Source organism: Salvelinus namaycush, chromosome 8 (assembly GCF_016432855.1).
Source record: "Salvelinus namaycush isolate Seneca chromosome 8, SaNama_1.0, whole genome shotgun sequence".
In the NCBI taxonomy this organism is placed as follows: Eukaryota; Metazoa; Chordata; class Actinopteri; order Salmoniformes; family Salmonidae; genus Salvelinus; species Salvelinus namaycush.
In genome coordinates this window covers 28516993-28529177 of record NC_052314.1, presented here as the reverse complement: position 1 = coordinate 28529177, position 12185 = coordinate 28516993, and the positions used below count along the sequence as shown (strand labels likewise).

The window sequence follows — 12185 nt, the reverse complement described above, 5'->3', positions numbered from 1 at the left end:
ATAAATTTTTGCTCATTTATAAAAAATAAAATATTACATTTACATAAGTATTCAGACCCTTTCCTCAGTACTTTGTTGAAGCACCTTTGACAGCTGTTACAGCATTGAGTCTTGGGTATGATGCAACAAGCTTGGCACACCTGTATTTGGGGAGTTTCTTCCATGCTTCTCAGCAGATCCTCTCAAGCTTTGTCAGGTTGGATGAGGAGTGTTGCTGCGCAGCTATTTATCTACACACAATACCCCATAATGACAAAGCAAGAACAAGTTTCTAGAAATGTCAAAAAAACAGAAATACCTTATTTACATTATTCAGACCCTTTGCTATGAGACTCGAAATTGAGCTCAGGTGCATCTTGTTTCCATTGATCATATTTGAGATGTTTCTACAACTTGATTGGAGTCCACCTGTGGTAAATGTAATATTTCAGTTTTAATTTGTAATAAATTTCCAAATACTATTTCATCCATTTTAGAATAAGGCTGTAATGTAACAAAATGTGGAAAAAGTCAAGGGGTCTGAATACATTCCGAATGCACTGTAAGGTCCCACAGTTGACAGTGCATGTCAGAGCAAAAACCAAGCCATGAGGTCGAAGCAATTGTCCGTAGAGCTCCGAGACAGGATTGTGTCGAGGCACAGATCTGAGGAAGGGTACCAACAAATATTCTGCAGCATTGAAAGTCCCCAAGAACACAGTGGCCTCCATCATTCTTAAATGGAAAAAGTTTGGAACCACCAAGACTCTTCCTAGAGCTGGCCGCCCGGCCAAACTGAGCAATCGGGGGAGAAGGGCCTTGGTCATGGAGGTGGCCAAGAACCCGATGATCACTCTGACAGAGCTCCAGAGATCCTCTGGGGAGATGGGAGAACCTTCCAGAAGGACAACCATCTCTGCAGCACTCCACCAATCAGGCCTTTATGTTAGAGTGGCCAGACGGAAGCCGCTCCTTAGTAAAAGGCACATGACAGCCCGCTTGAAGTTTGCCAAAAGGCACCTAAAGGACTCTCAGACCATGAGAAATAAGATTCTCCGGTCTGATGAAACCAAGATTGAACTTTTTGGCCTGAATGCCAAGCATCACATCTGGAGGAAACCTGGCACCATCCCTAGAGTGAAGCATGGTGGTGGCAGCATCATGCTGTGGGGATGTCAGTGGCAGGGACTGGGAGACTAGTCAGGATGGAGGCAAAGATGAACGGAGCAAAGTACAGAGAGATCCTTAATGAAAACCAGCTCCAGAGCGCTCAGGACCTCAGACTGGGACGAAGGTTCACCTTCCAACAGGACAACGACCCTAAGCACACAGCCAAGACAATGCAGGAGTGGTTCAGGTCAAGTCTCTGAATGTCCTTGAGTGGCCCAGCCAGAGCCGGACTTGAACCTGATTGAACATCTCTTATAGAGACCTGAAAATAGTTGTGCAGCAACTCTCCCCATTCAACCTGAAAGAGCTTTAGAGGATCTGCAGAGAAGAATGTGAGAAACTCCCCAAATACAGGTGTGTCAAGCTTGTAGCGTCATACCCAAGAAGACTTGATGCTGTAATCGCAGCCAAAGTTGCTTCAACAAAGTACTGAGTAAAGGGTCTGAATTCTTATGTAAATGTAATATTTCAGTTTCTCAAAACCTGTTTTTGCTTTTTCATTATGGGGTATTGTGTGTAGATTGATGAGGGGGAAAAACGATTTATTCATTTTTAGAATAAGGCTGTAACGTAACAAAATGTGGGAAAAGTTGAGGGGTCTGAATACGTTTCCGAAGGCACTGTACATAGAAACGATCTTTTCTCAAGGTCTCGTCTTATTGTGCTTTAAAAGTCCTCCTTCCACAAATGTTGTCTTTCTCTCTCTCTCTCTCTCGCGTGTGCCCGCGCGCTCTCTGTCTCTGTCTCTCTCTCTCTCTCTCTCTCTGTCCCAGCTGAAATCTGCAGGAGCTGCTGTGATCCAGGAGCTGTTCCCCAGGGTCTCCTCCATCGCCACCCTGGACATCTCTGACAACGGTGAGCACAATGACAGACTGCACCACTATGGCACAGTGTGGTACACTGCACTCTACACCAGTCGCGACCCAAAGAGGTCTGAGTACAAAGATACTCCTTTCTGAACTTAAACAACTTAAACCAGGTAGAAAGTGTGTAGAAATGAATTTGTACGTGTGGGTAGAGTGCGTGTCTTACCATGTGTATGTGTAAGCGTCTGTCTATGCCTGTGTGTGTGTCTCTTCACAGTCCCCGCTGTTCCATAAGGTGTATTTTTATCTGTTTATTTTATCTGACACTAATGCTTGCATTACTTACATGATGTGGAATAGAGTTCCATTTAGCCATGGCTCTACATAGTACTGTGCGCCTCCCATAGTCTGTTCTGGACTTTGGAACTGTGAAGAGACCTCTGGTGGCATGTCCTGTGGGGCATGCATGGGTGTCTGAGCTGTGTGCTAGTAGTTTAAACAGACAACACTTCTTACAAAAAACAAGTAGTGATAAAATCAATATCTCCTCCACTTTGAGCCATGAGCCATGAGAGATTTGCATGCATATTATTAATGTTAGCTCTCTGTGTACATTTATGGGCCAGCCGTGCTGCCCTGTTCTGAGCCAATTATAATTTTCCGACATCTCTCTTTGTGGCACCTGACCACACGACTGAACAGTAGTCCAGGTGCGACAAAACTAGAGCCTGAATGACCTGCCTTGTTGATAGTGGCAGAGTAACGCTTTGATTTGTTTAACACTTTTTTGGTTACTACATGATTCCATATGTGTTATTTCATAATTGTGATGTCTTCACTATTATTCTACAATGTAGAAAATAGTAAAAATTAAGAAAAACCCTTGAATGAGTAGGTGTTCTAAAACTTTTGACCGGTAGTGTACATAGACACACTGGCACACCTAAATTATATTGGAGAGGCTTCCATTAAAGAACACCCTCTGTGTTCTGTTAGACAAGTAACTCTTTATCCACAATATAGCAGGAGGTGTAAAGCCACAATATATATGTTTTTCCAGTAGCAGACTATGATCGATAATATAACAAAACAGCTTTTTATCATCAATTTCTCTCAGCCAATCATCAGTCATTTGTGTAAGTGCTGTGCTTGTTGAATGTCCTTCCTATAAGCGTGCTGAAAGTCTGTTGTCAATTTGTTTACTGTAAAATAGCATTGTATCTGGTCAAACACCATTTTTCCCCAAAGTTTACTAAGGGTTGGTAACAGGCTGATTGGTCGGCTATTTGAGCCAGTAAAGGGGGCTTTACTATTCATGGGTAGCGGAATTACTTTTGCTTCCCTCCAGGCCTGAGGGCACACACTTTCTAGTTAGCTTAGATTGAAGATACGGCAAATAGGAGTGGAAATATCGTCCGCAATATCGTGGCTTGTCATTTTTTTTCACCTATTCCATACTGACTTTACAGAATTCAAAATTACAATGCTTGTCTTTCCAAATATGATCAGTTATACTTGGATGTGCAGTGTCAGTGCTTGTTGCTGGCATGTCATGCCTAAGTTTGCTAATCTTGCAACTGAAAAAATCATTAAAGTAATTGGCAATATCACTGGGTTTTGTGATGAATGAGCCATCTGATTCAATGAATGATGGAGCTGAGTTTGCCTTTTTGCCATTCATTTCATTTAAGGTGCTCCAAAGCTTTTTCCCATCATTCTTTCTATCATTTATCTTTGTTTCATTGTATAGTTTCTTATTATTTTTATTTAGTTTAGTCACATGATTTCTCAATAGATTTCGCAGCCAGACTTATTTGCCATTCCTTTTGCCTCGTCCCTCTCAACCATACAATTTTTCAATTCCTCATCAATCCATGGGGATTTAACAGTTTTTACAGTAATTTTCTTAATGGGTGCATGCTTATTAGTAAAGCAATTTCATAAATGTGTCAAGTGCAGCGTCTGATTGGTCCTCATTACACACCACAGACCAACAATTATTCTTTACAACATACGAACAACATAGGAATCACTACAAAACTTATTGTATGACCTCTTATACACTATATTAGGCCCAGCCTTTGGATCTTTAGTTTTCCTAGATATGGCTACTATATTGTGATCACTACATCTGATGGATTTAGATACTGCTTTAAAGCAAATTTCTGCAGCATTAGTAAAGATGTGATCAATACATGTTGATGATTTCATTCCTGTGCTGTTGTAACTACCCTGGTAGATTGACTGATAACCTGAACCAGGTTGCAGGCACTAGTTACAGTTTGAAGCTTTTTCTTGAGTGGGCAGTTTGATGAAAGCCAGTCAATATTTAAATCACCAAGAAAATATACCTCTCTGTTGATATCACATACATTATCAATCATTTCACTCATGTTATCCAGATACTGACTGTTAGCACTTTGGTCTATAGCAGCTTCCCACCAGAATGGGCTTTAGGTGAGGCAGATGAACCTGTAGCCATATTACTTCAACAGAATTTAACATGAGTTCCTCTCAAAGCTTTACAGGAATGTGTTTCTGAATATAAATGGCCACACCTCCACCATTAGCATTTCTGCATTTTCTGTAGATGTTATAACCATGTATTGCTACCACTGTATCATCAAAAGGTATTATCTGAGTGAGTTTTAGAGATAGTCAGAATATGAATGTCATCTGTTACTAGCAAGTTATTGATTTCATGAACCTTGTTTCTTAAGCTACATACAGTGCCTTCGGAAAGTATTCAGAACCCTTGACTTTACAGCCTTATTCTAAAATTCATGAAATTCTTTTTTTCCCCTCATCAATCTACACACAATACCCATAATGACAAAGCAAACATTGAATTTGTTGACATTTTTGCTAATTTATTACAATTTAAAAATGTAAATATTACATTTACATAAGTTTGGCAGCATCGAGTCTTCTTGGGTGTGACGCTACAAGTTTGTCACACCTTTATATGTTGAGTTTCTCCCATTCTTCTCACAGATCCTCTCATGCGCATGTTATGTATGTTAGTGCAGGGTGAGCTGCACACAGTGTATTTCCTACTTGGGCACACCGCCTGAGTGCTAACAGTATAACTATGGTTCATAGGCACATGATTACTGCATACAATAGCTGTAGGATCAGCAGGGCAGTTAGAGGGACATAAATTAGGTTACTTACATTGTGTCTACCAACGCCCCTTGGATAATGTACATTTGCTGAAGCATTGTGACAACTTAGCGACACAATGGTAGGTATTAACCGAGCTGGGCTTGGGTCATTGATACGTCCTTGTCTCGACGCAGCTTTATAATGCTGTGAAAGGATCCAGGAACCCAAATTATTCGGATGGATCCCATCCTCCTTATAAAATTGGTTTTGTTTCCAAAAGGTATCGAAATTGTCAACAAAAGTTACACCAGTTGAGCTGCAATAATCAGGTAGCCAATTGTGAAGAGAAAGTATATATTTGATGTAGTTGGGTTGGTGGTTTGTGTTTACAGGGCTGGATGCAGACCTTCTCTCAGTCCTACCAGCTCTCTCCAGACACACCTCCCTAAAGCACCTGTATCTGGGCAAGAACTTCAACATCAAGAGCAGCAGGTAAAGCACTACAAAGGCACAGTGTGTGTGTGTGTGTGGTTGTGTGTGGGTGTCTGTTTGTGGGTGCATGTGTGTGCGTGTGTCAGTTTGCTTCACAGCTTGATTTTCCTCAGGCAGACTGGGATGATTACGATAGCGGCAGGAAATGACTAGTGCCAGAGCTCCTGTTGAGTGTAGTCTGAACTGCCTATCTCCCCATGGCTCTATCTACAGGGTGCTGGAGGAAATCCTACACAAGCTGGTCCAACTCATACAGGAGGAGGAATGTGTGAGTGAGAATGCATCACAATTCACACAACATTCACACATTACACAATATAATATTCCATTTTATATTCACTGATTGTACTGCAGAGTATATACACAAACGCACAAACACTATAGACATTAATTTACTCAGTGAAAACTGGTCAAATACTGACATTCACCACACACACATACTGTATTTGACATGGTACTCTCTCAAACTCTTTATCTTCTACAAAATTGTGTTTTCCTTAATGTATATCACTCCACGGCCCTGTTACTGTGGCATGTAACATATTGTGCCTTCTGAATGATTCACTTTGTGTACAAAGCTATGACACATCGCTCTGTTTATTACAAATGCTGAGTTCCTACGTTTCTCCTCAGCACTGCTCCCAACTGTTCACAGCAGCATTTTACCATCTCTCTCCACTGTCATCACCTTCTCTGTCCTCTGTCCTGTCCGACCCTCTTCTTCTGCCTTACCTTTCACCTGGTCTCCACCCTTACCTCTCACCCAACCATCTCACCCCCACTGCCTTGCCCTCTCCCGTCTCCCTCACGCCACACCCTTTCTCTCTCCCTCTTCCCTGTCCCTCCTCAGGCCCTCCAGTCCCTCTCCCTGGCTGACTCGCGGCTGCGTTCTCGCGGTACAGTGCTAGTAAATGCTCTGGGTAGTAACACCTGCCTACGTAAGGTGGACCTGAGTGGGAACAGCCTGGAGGACATTGGAGCCAAGATGCTGAGCAAAGCCCTACAGATCAACACCACACTCAGGTAAGAGGCAGAGAGCGGGGAGGAGAGAGATAGAGGGTATTGTCAGGTATGGTGATGGTTGTTTTTAACACTTCCTCTCCCCTGTCCTGAAAGGAGTGTGACGTGGGATCGTAACAACACCTCAGCTACAGGATTCCTGGATGTGGCTCGAGCCCTTGAACAGTGAGACTATTTGTTCGTCAAACACACACATGCATGCTCGCACACATACACACACTCAGTCTTCTAAATCCGTTATAGCTTGCTATAGCTTATTTTACAGACCCCTTTGATGAATTTGTACACTCAAAATACAGGAAGCAGGCCTCCCGGGTGGCGCAGTGGTCTAAGGCACTGCATCGCAGTGCTAGCTGTGCCACCAGGGACTCTGGGTTCAAGCCCAGGCTCTGTCGCAGCCGGCCGCGACCGGGAGGTCCATGGGGCGACGCACAATTGGCCCAGCGTCGTCCGGGTTAGGGAGGGTTTGGCCGGCAGGGATATCCTTGTCTCATCGTGCAGGTGTACGGTGTTTCCTCCAACACATTGGTGCGGCTGGCTTCCGGGTTGGATGGGTTGGATGCTCGCTGTGTTAAGAAGCAGTGCGGCTTGGTTGGGTTGTGTTTCGGAGGACGCATGTCTCTCCCGAGCCCGTACGAGAGTTGTAGCGATGAGACAAGACAGTAACTACTAATAATTGGATACCATGAAATTGGGGAGAAAAAGTTTTTTTTAATATAAAATAAAAAAATACAGGAAGCAAGAGTTGATTTAAATAGCTTCCAATAGACATGGGGATGCCAAAAGCTATGTCTAATTTAGATGTCCTGTTGTTCAGAGAGAATTTTCAGAATTAGCTGGCTAACATATCAACTCAGATACATGTGAACCAAACCTAGCTTACTGTACACATTGAAACTTGCTAAGTCTCCTTCCTCTCTATCTCCTTCCTTTCTCTGTCTCCTTCCTAACTCAAACCCCTTGTCTTTCTCTCACCTCCGATGTGTTCTCTCCCAGTAACTTCACCTTGCAGTACATGCCCCTCCCCCTCAGTGACATCAGCCAGGCGTACCGTAGCGCCCCCGAGAGGACAGAGCAGGCACTGACCAAGGTGGGCTCCTTATGCTCCCATCTAAATCCTCCCTCCAACCCTCTGTTAACCATCCTCTCCTTTCTTCTGCCTCTCCATTTCCTCTCCTTTCCTCGACTGCTTCCTTTCTCTACTGGCACCACCATTCTCTCTCTCTCCCTGCCCTTTCCATTTCAATTGACTCTGCTTCATTGACATTGTCACACAGTAGTATTGCCTGTGTGAGTGAATGGTTTTTATCTGTGGCCATCAGATCCAGCGTGCTCTGCTGAGGAACAACCAGACTCAGCGCTTCTCTCAGAGACAGGCTCTACGGCTGCACCAGGGCCTGGTCACCAGCACTGCTGAACAGGTAGCTAATGTACAGTGTATTCTGAAAGTATTCAGATCCCTTGACTTTTCCACATTTTGTTACGTTACAGCCTTATTCTAAAATGGATCAAATAAAAAAAAATCCTAATCAATCTACACACAGCACCCCATAATGACAAAGCAAAAACAGGTTCCTATTCATTTCTAAAAAACAGAAATACCATATTTACCTAAGTATTCAGACCCTTTGCTATGAGGCTCGAAATTGAACTCAGGTGCATCCTGTTTCCATTGATCATCCTTAAGGATATAACGTGATTGGAATCCACCTGTGGTAAATTAAATTGATTGGACATGATTTGGAAAGGCACACACCTGTCTAAATAAGGTCCCACAGTTGACAGTGCATGTCAGAGCAAAAACCAAGCCATGAGGTTGAAGGAATTGTCCGTAGAGCTCCGAGACAGGAATGTGTCGAGGCACAGATCTGGGGAAGGGTACCAAAAAATTCTGCAGCATTGAATTTAATTTATTTTGGGTAACAGACAAATACAACAAAATGTACAATGTGGATCCAGAGGATATCACTTGAAAGTATTAATTAAAACGCTTGTTTCCAAAGTGGTCCTCGATGGTAAAAACAATAACACATATAATGATTAAAAGGCAAGACAAAATTACAAACAACCTTAAATACGTTCATTTATATCTGCACTTCTCCCTAACCTTAAAAATCACCCATATTCATTTCACATTAAAACAATCTATTAATTGCACATCATACCGATCCTTCAAATAAATTGGTCCACTCTTGACTCCAAAGGCAACAAGCCCACCTCCCGGAATTCCTGTACCCCAATGTGGGTCCTAGGGGGGACATTCAGCATATACAGTACCTGTAACATTATTTTGCATGACCTGCATTCACTTTTTCAGCTTTTTTGATAGACCACTATACCAAGCAGAGCAGGCATAATGACACTGAATCAAGGTTGAGACAAGCAGTTTCTTAACTTTAATGTTAAAAAATCTAGTCTTACGATATAAAATGGTCCATTTTTTCACCATTTTAGAAAGAATTTTGGCAGCAATCAGGTCTCCAGAAAGGGATTGATCTAGGGACACACCAAGATAAGATACACTTGTTTTAGATTCAATCTCCTTGCCTGCACAGTTTACCGTTATCTTGTCAGCCCTAAGCAATCTACGTTTTGTTCCAAGCAAAATCGATTAAGTTTTTCCCAAATGTAGTGACAATTTATTGTCAGACAACCAATCTCTAACAAAATGCAAATCCTTACTCAGGGTCTCCTCTATGTAAACTGTATCCTTCCCTGACACCAGTATGTCTGAATCATCAGCATAAAGCAAGAGTTTGCACTTTACTGTATCTGGCATATCATTAACGTATATAAGAAATAACAGAGGCCCTAAAACTCCACCTGATATTTCTTTGGCCTCTGTCAGAACATCACCAACATTGCATACTTGTGTTCTGTTGGTCAGATAAGACCTAAACCAATTCACTGCCACATAATATAGACCCATGCATTTCAGTTTCATCAGGAGAATATCATGGTCCACAGTGCCAAAAGCTTTCTGCTAGTCTAACATGACCCTACCTGTATAGTTCCCCTTCTCACTTTCCTGCTTAATGTGGTCAGAAAGGTGGATAAGGCAAGTATAAATGGAATGAGCTGTTCTAAAGCCAGATTGTAGTTCATAAAGAAGTTTGTGCTCAATTAAGGTATCCCTTAAGGCACATGACAGCCCACGTGGAGTTTGCCAATAGGCCCCTAAAGGACTCAGACAATGACAAACAAGATTCTCCGGTCTGATGAAACCAAGATTGAACTCTTTGGCCTGAATGCCAAGCATTTGGAGGAAACCTTGCACCATCCGTACGTTGAAGCATGGTGGTGGCAGCATCATGCTGTGGGGATGTTTTTCAGCGGCAGGGACTGGGAGACTAGTCAGGATCGAGGGAAAGATGAACGGAGCAAAGTACAGAGAGATCCTTGATAAAAACCTGCTCCAGTGCTCAGGACCTCAGACTGGGGCGAAGGTTCACCTTCCAACAGGACAACGACCCTAAGCACACAGCCAAGACAACGCAGGAGTGGCTTCGGGACAAGTCTCTGAATGTCCTTGAGTGGCCCAGCCAGAGCCTGGACTTGAACCCGATCGAATATCTCTGGAGAGACATGAAAATAGCTGTGCAGCGACGCTCCCTGTCCAATCTGACAGAGCTTGAGAGGAACTGCTGCAGAGAAGAGTGGGAGAATCTCCCCAAATACAGGTGTGCCAAGCTTGTAGTGTCATACCCAAGAAGACTTGAGGTTGTAATCGCTACCAAAGGTGCTTCAACAAAGTACTGAGGGTCTGAATACTTATGTAAATGTGATATTTCAGTTTTTTCTTTTTAATACATTTGCAAACATTTCGAAAACACCTGTTTTTACTTTGTAATTATGATATTGTGTGTAGATTGATGAGGGAAAAACTATTTAATACATTTTAGAGTAAGGCTGTATGTAACATTGCAAAATGTGGAAAAAGTCAAGGGGTCTGTATACTTTCCGAATGCACTGTATATGTGTGTTAGTTTATGTGTGTAATTGAGAGACAATGAGTTGAGCCATCGTTAGAGCAATAATATTGCTCTAATGATGGCTTATTGCTCTACCGAGGGCTCAACTCATTGTCTCTCAATAATATTGCTCTAATGATGGCTTATTGCTCTAACGAGGGCTCAACTCATTGTCTCTCAATAATATTGCTCTAATGATGGCTTATTGCTCTACCGAGGGCTCAACTCATTGTCTCTCAATAATATTGCTCTAATGACGGCTTATTGCTCTAACGAGGGCTCAACTCATTGCCTCTCAATAATATTGCTCTAATGATGGCTTATTGCTCTAACGAGGGCTCAACTCATTGTCTCTCAATAATATTGCTCTAATGATGGCTTATTGCTCTAACGAGGGCTCAACTCATTGTCTCTCAATAATATTGCTCTAATGATGGCTTATTGCTCTAACGAGGGCTCAACTCATTGCCTCTCAATAATATTGCTCTAATGATGGCTTATTGCTCTAACGAGGGCTCAACTCATTGTCTCTCAATAATATTGCTCTGATGATGGCTTATTGCTCTACCGAGGGCTCAACTCATTGTCTCTCAATAATATTGCTCTAATGATGGCTTATTGCTCTACCGAGGGCTCAACTCATTGTCTTTCAATAATATTGCTCTAATGATGGCTTATTGCTCTACCGAGGGCTCAACTCATTGTCTCTCAATAATATTGCTCTAATGATGGCTTATTGCTCTAACGAGGGCTCAACTCATTGCCTCTCAATAATATTGCTCTAATGATGGCTTATTGCTCTAACGAGGGCTCAACTCATTGTCTCTCAATAATATTGCTCTAATGATGGCTTATTGCTCTAACGAGGGCTCAACTCATTGCCTCTCAATAATATTGCTCTAATGATGGCTTATTGCTCTAACGAGGGCTCAACTCATTGCCTCTCAATAATATTGCTCTAATGATGGCTTATTGCTCTAACGAGGGCTCAACTCATTGTCTCTCAATAATATTGCTCTGATGATGGCTTATTGCTCTAACGAGGGCTCAACTCATTGCCTCTCAATAATATTGCTCTAATGATGGCTTATTGCTCTAACGAGGGCTCAACTCATTGTCTCTCAATAATATTGCTCTAATGATGGCTTATTGCTCTAACGAGGGCTCAACTCATTGCCTCTCAATAATATTGCTCTAATGATGGCTTATTGCTCTAACGAGGGCTCAACTCATTGTCTCTCAATAATATTGCTCTGATGATGGCTTATTGCTCTACCGAGGGCTCAACTCATTGTCTCTCAATAATATTGCTCTAATGATGGCTTATTGCTCTACCGAGGGCTCAACTCATTGTCTTTCAATAATATTGCTCTAATGATGGCTTATTGCTCTACCGAGGGCTCAACTCATTGTCTCTCAATAATATTGCTCTAATGATGGCTTATTGCTCTAACGAGGGCTCAACTCATTGCCTCTCAATAATATTGCTCTAATGATGGCTTATTGCTCTAACGAGGGCTCAACTCATTGTCTCTCAATAATATTGCTCTAATGATGGCTTATTGCTCTAACGAGGGCTCAACTCATTGCCTCTCAATAATATTGCTCTAATGATGGCTTATTGCTCTAACGAGGGCTCAAC

General features: G+C 42.3%; 1 protein-coding gene across 3 annotated transcripts in view; it reads left to right on the top strand.

Moving 5' to 3' along the window:
• LOC120052596 (capping protein, Arp2/3 and myosin-I linker protein 3-like) overlaps positions 1-12185 on the top strand; it is a 53710-nt gene that overhangs the window by 16600 nt on the left and 24925 nt on the right. For all 3 annotated transcript variants that reach the window (XR_005477391.1, XM_038999597.1, XM_038999596.1), the window contains exons 18-24: positions 1923-2004; positions 5453-5552; positions 5766-5820; positions 6403-6575; positions 6669-6737; positions 7569-7662; positions 7895-7993. Coding sequence is in view for 2 of the 3 variants with exons in the window: in XM_038999597.1 (XP_038855525.1) it covers positions 1923-2004; positions 5453-5552; positions 5766-5820; positions 6403-6575; positions 6669-6737; positions 7569-7662; positions 7895-7993 (672 nt within the window). In the remaining variant the exon portion in view is untranslated. The remainder of the gene's footprint in view (positions 1-1922; positions 2005-5452; positions 5553-5765; positions 5821-6402; positions 6576-6668; positions 6738-7568; positions 7663-7894; positions 7994-12185) is intronic.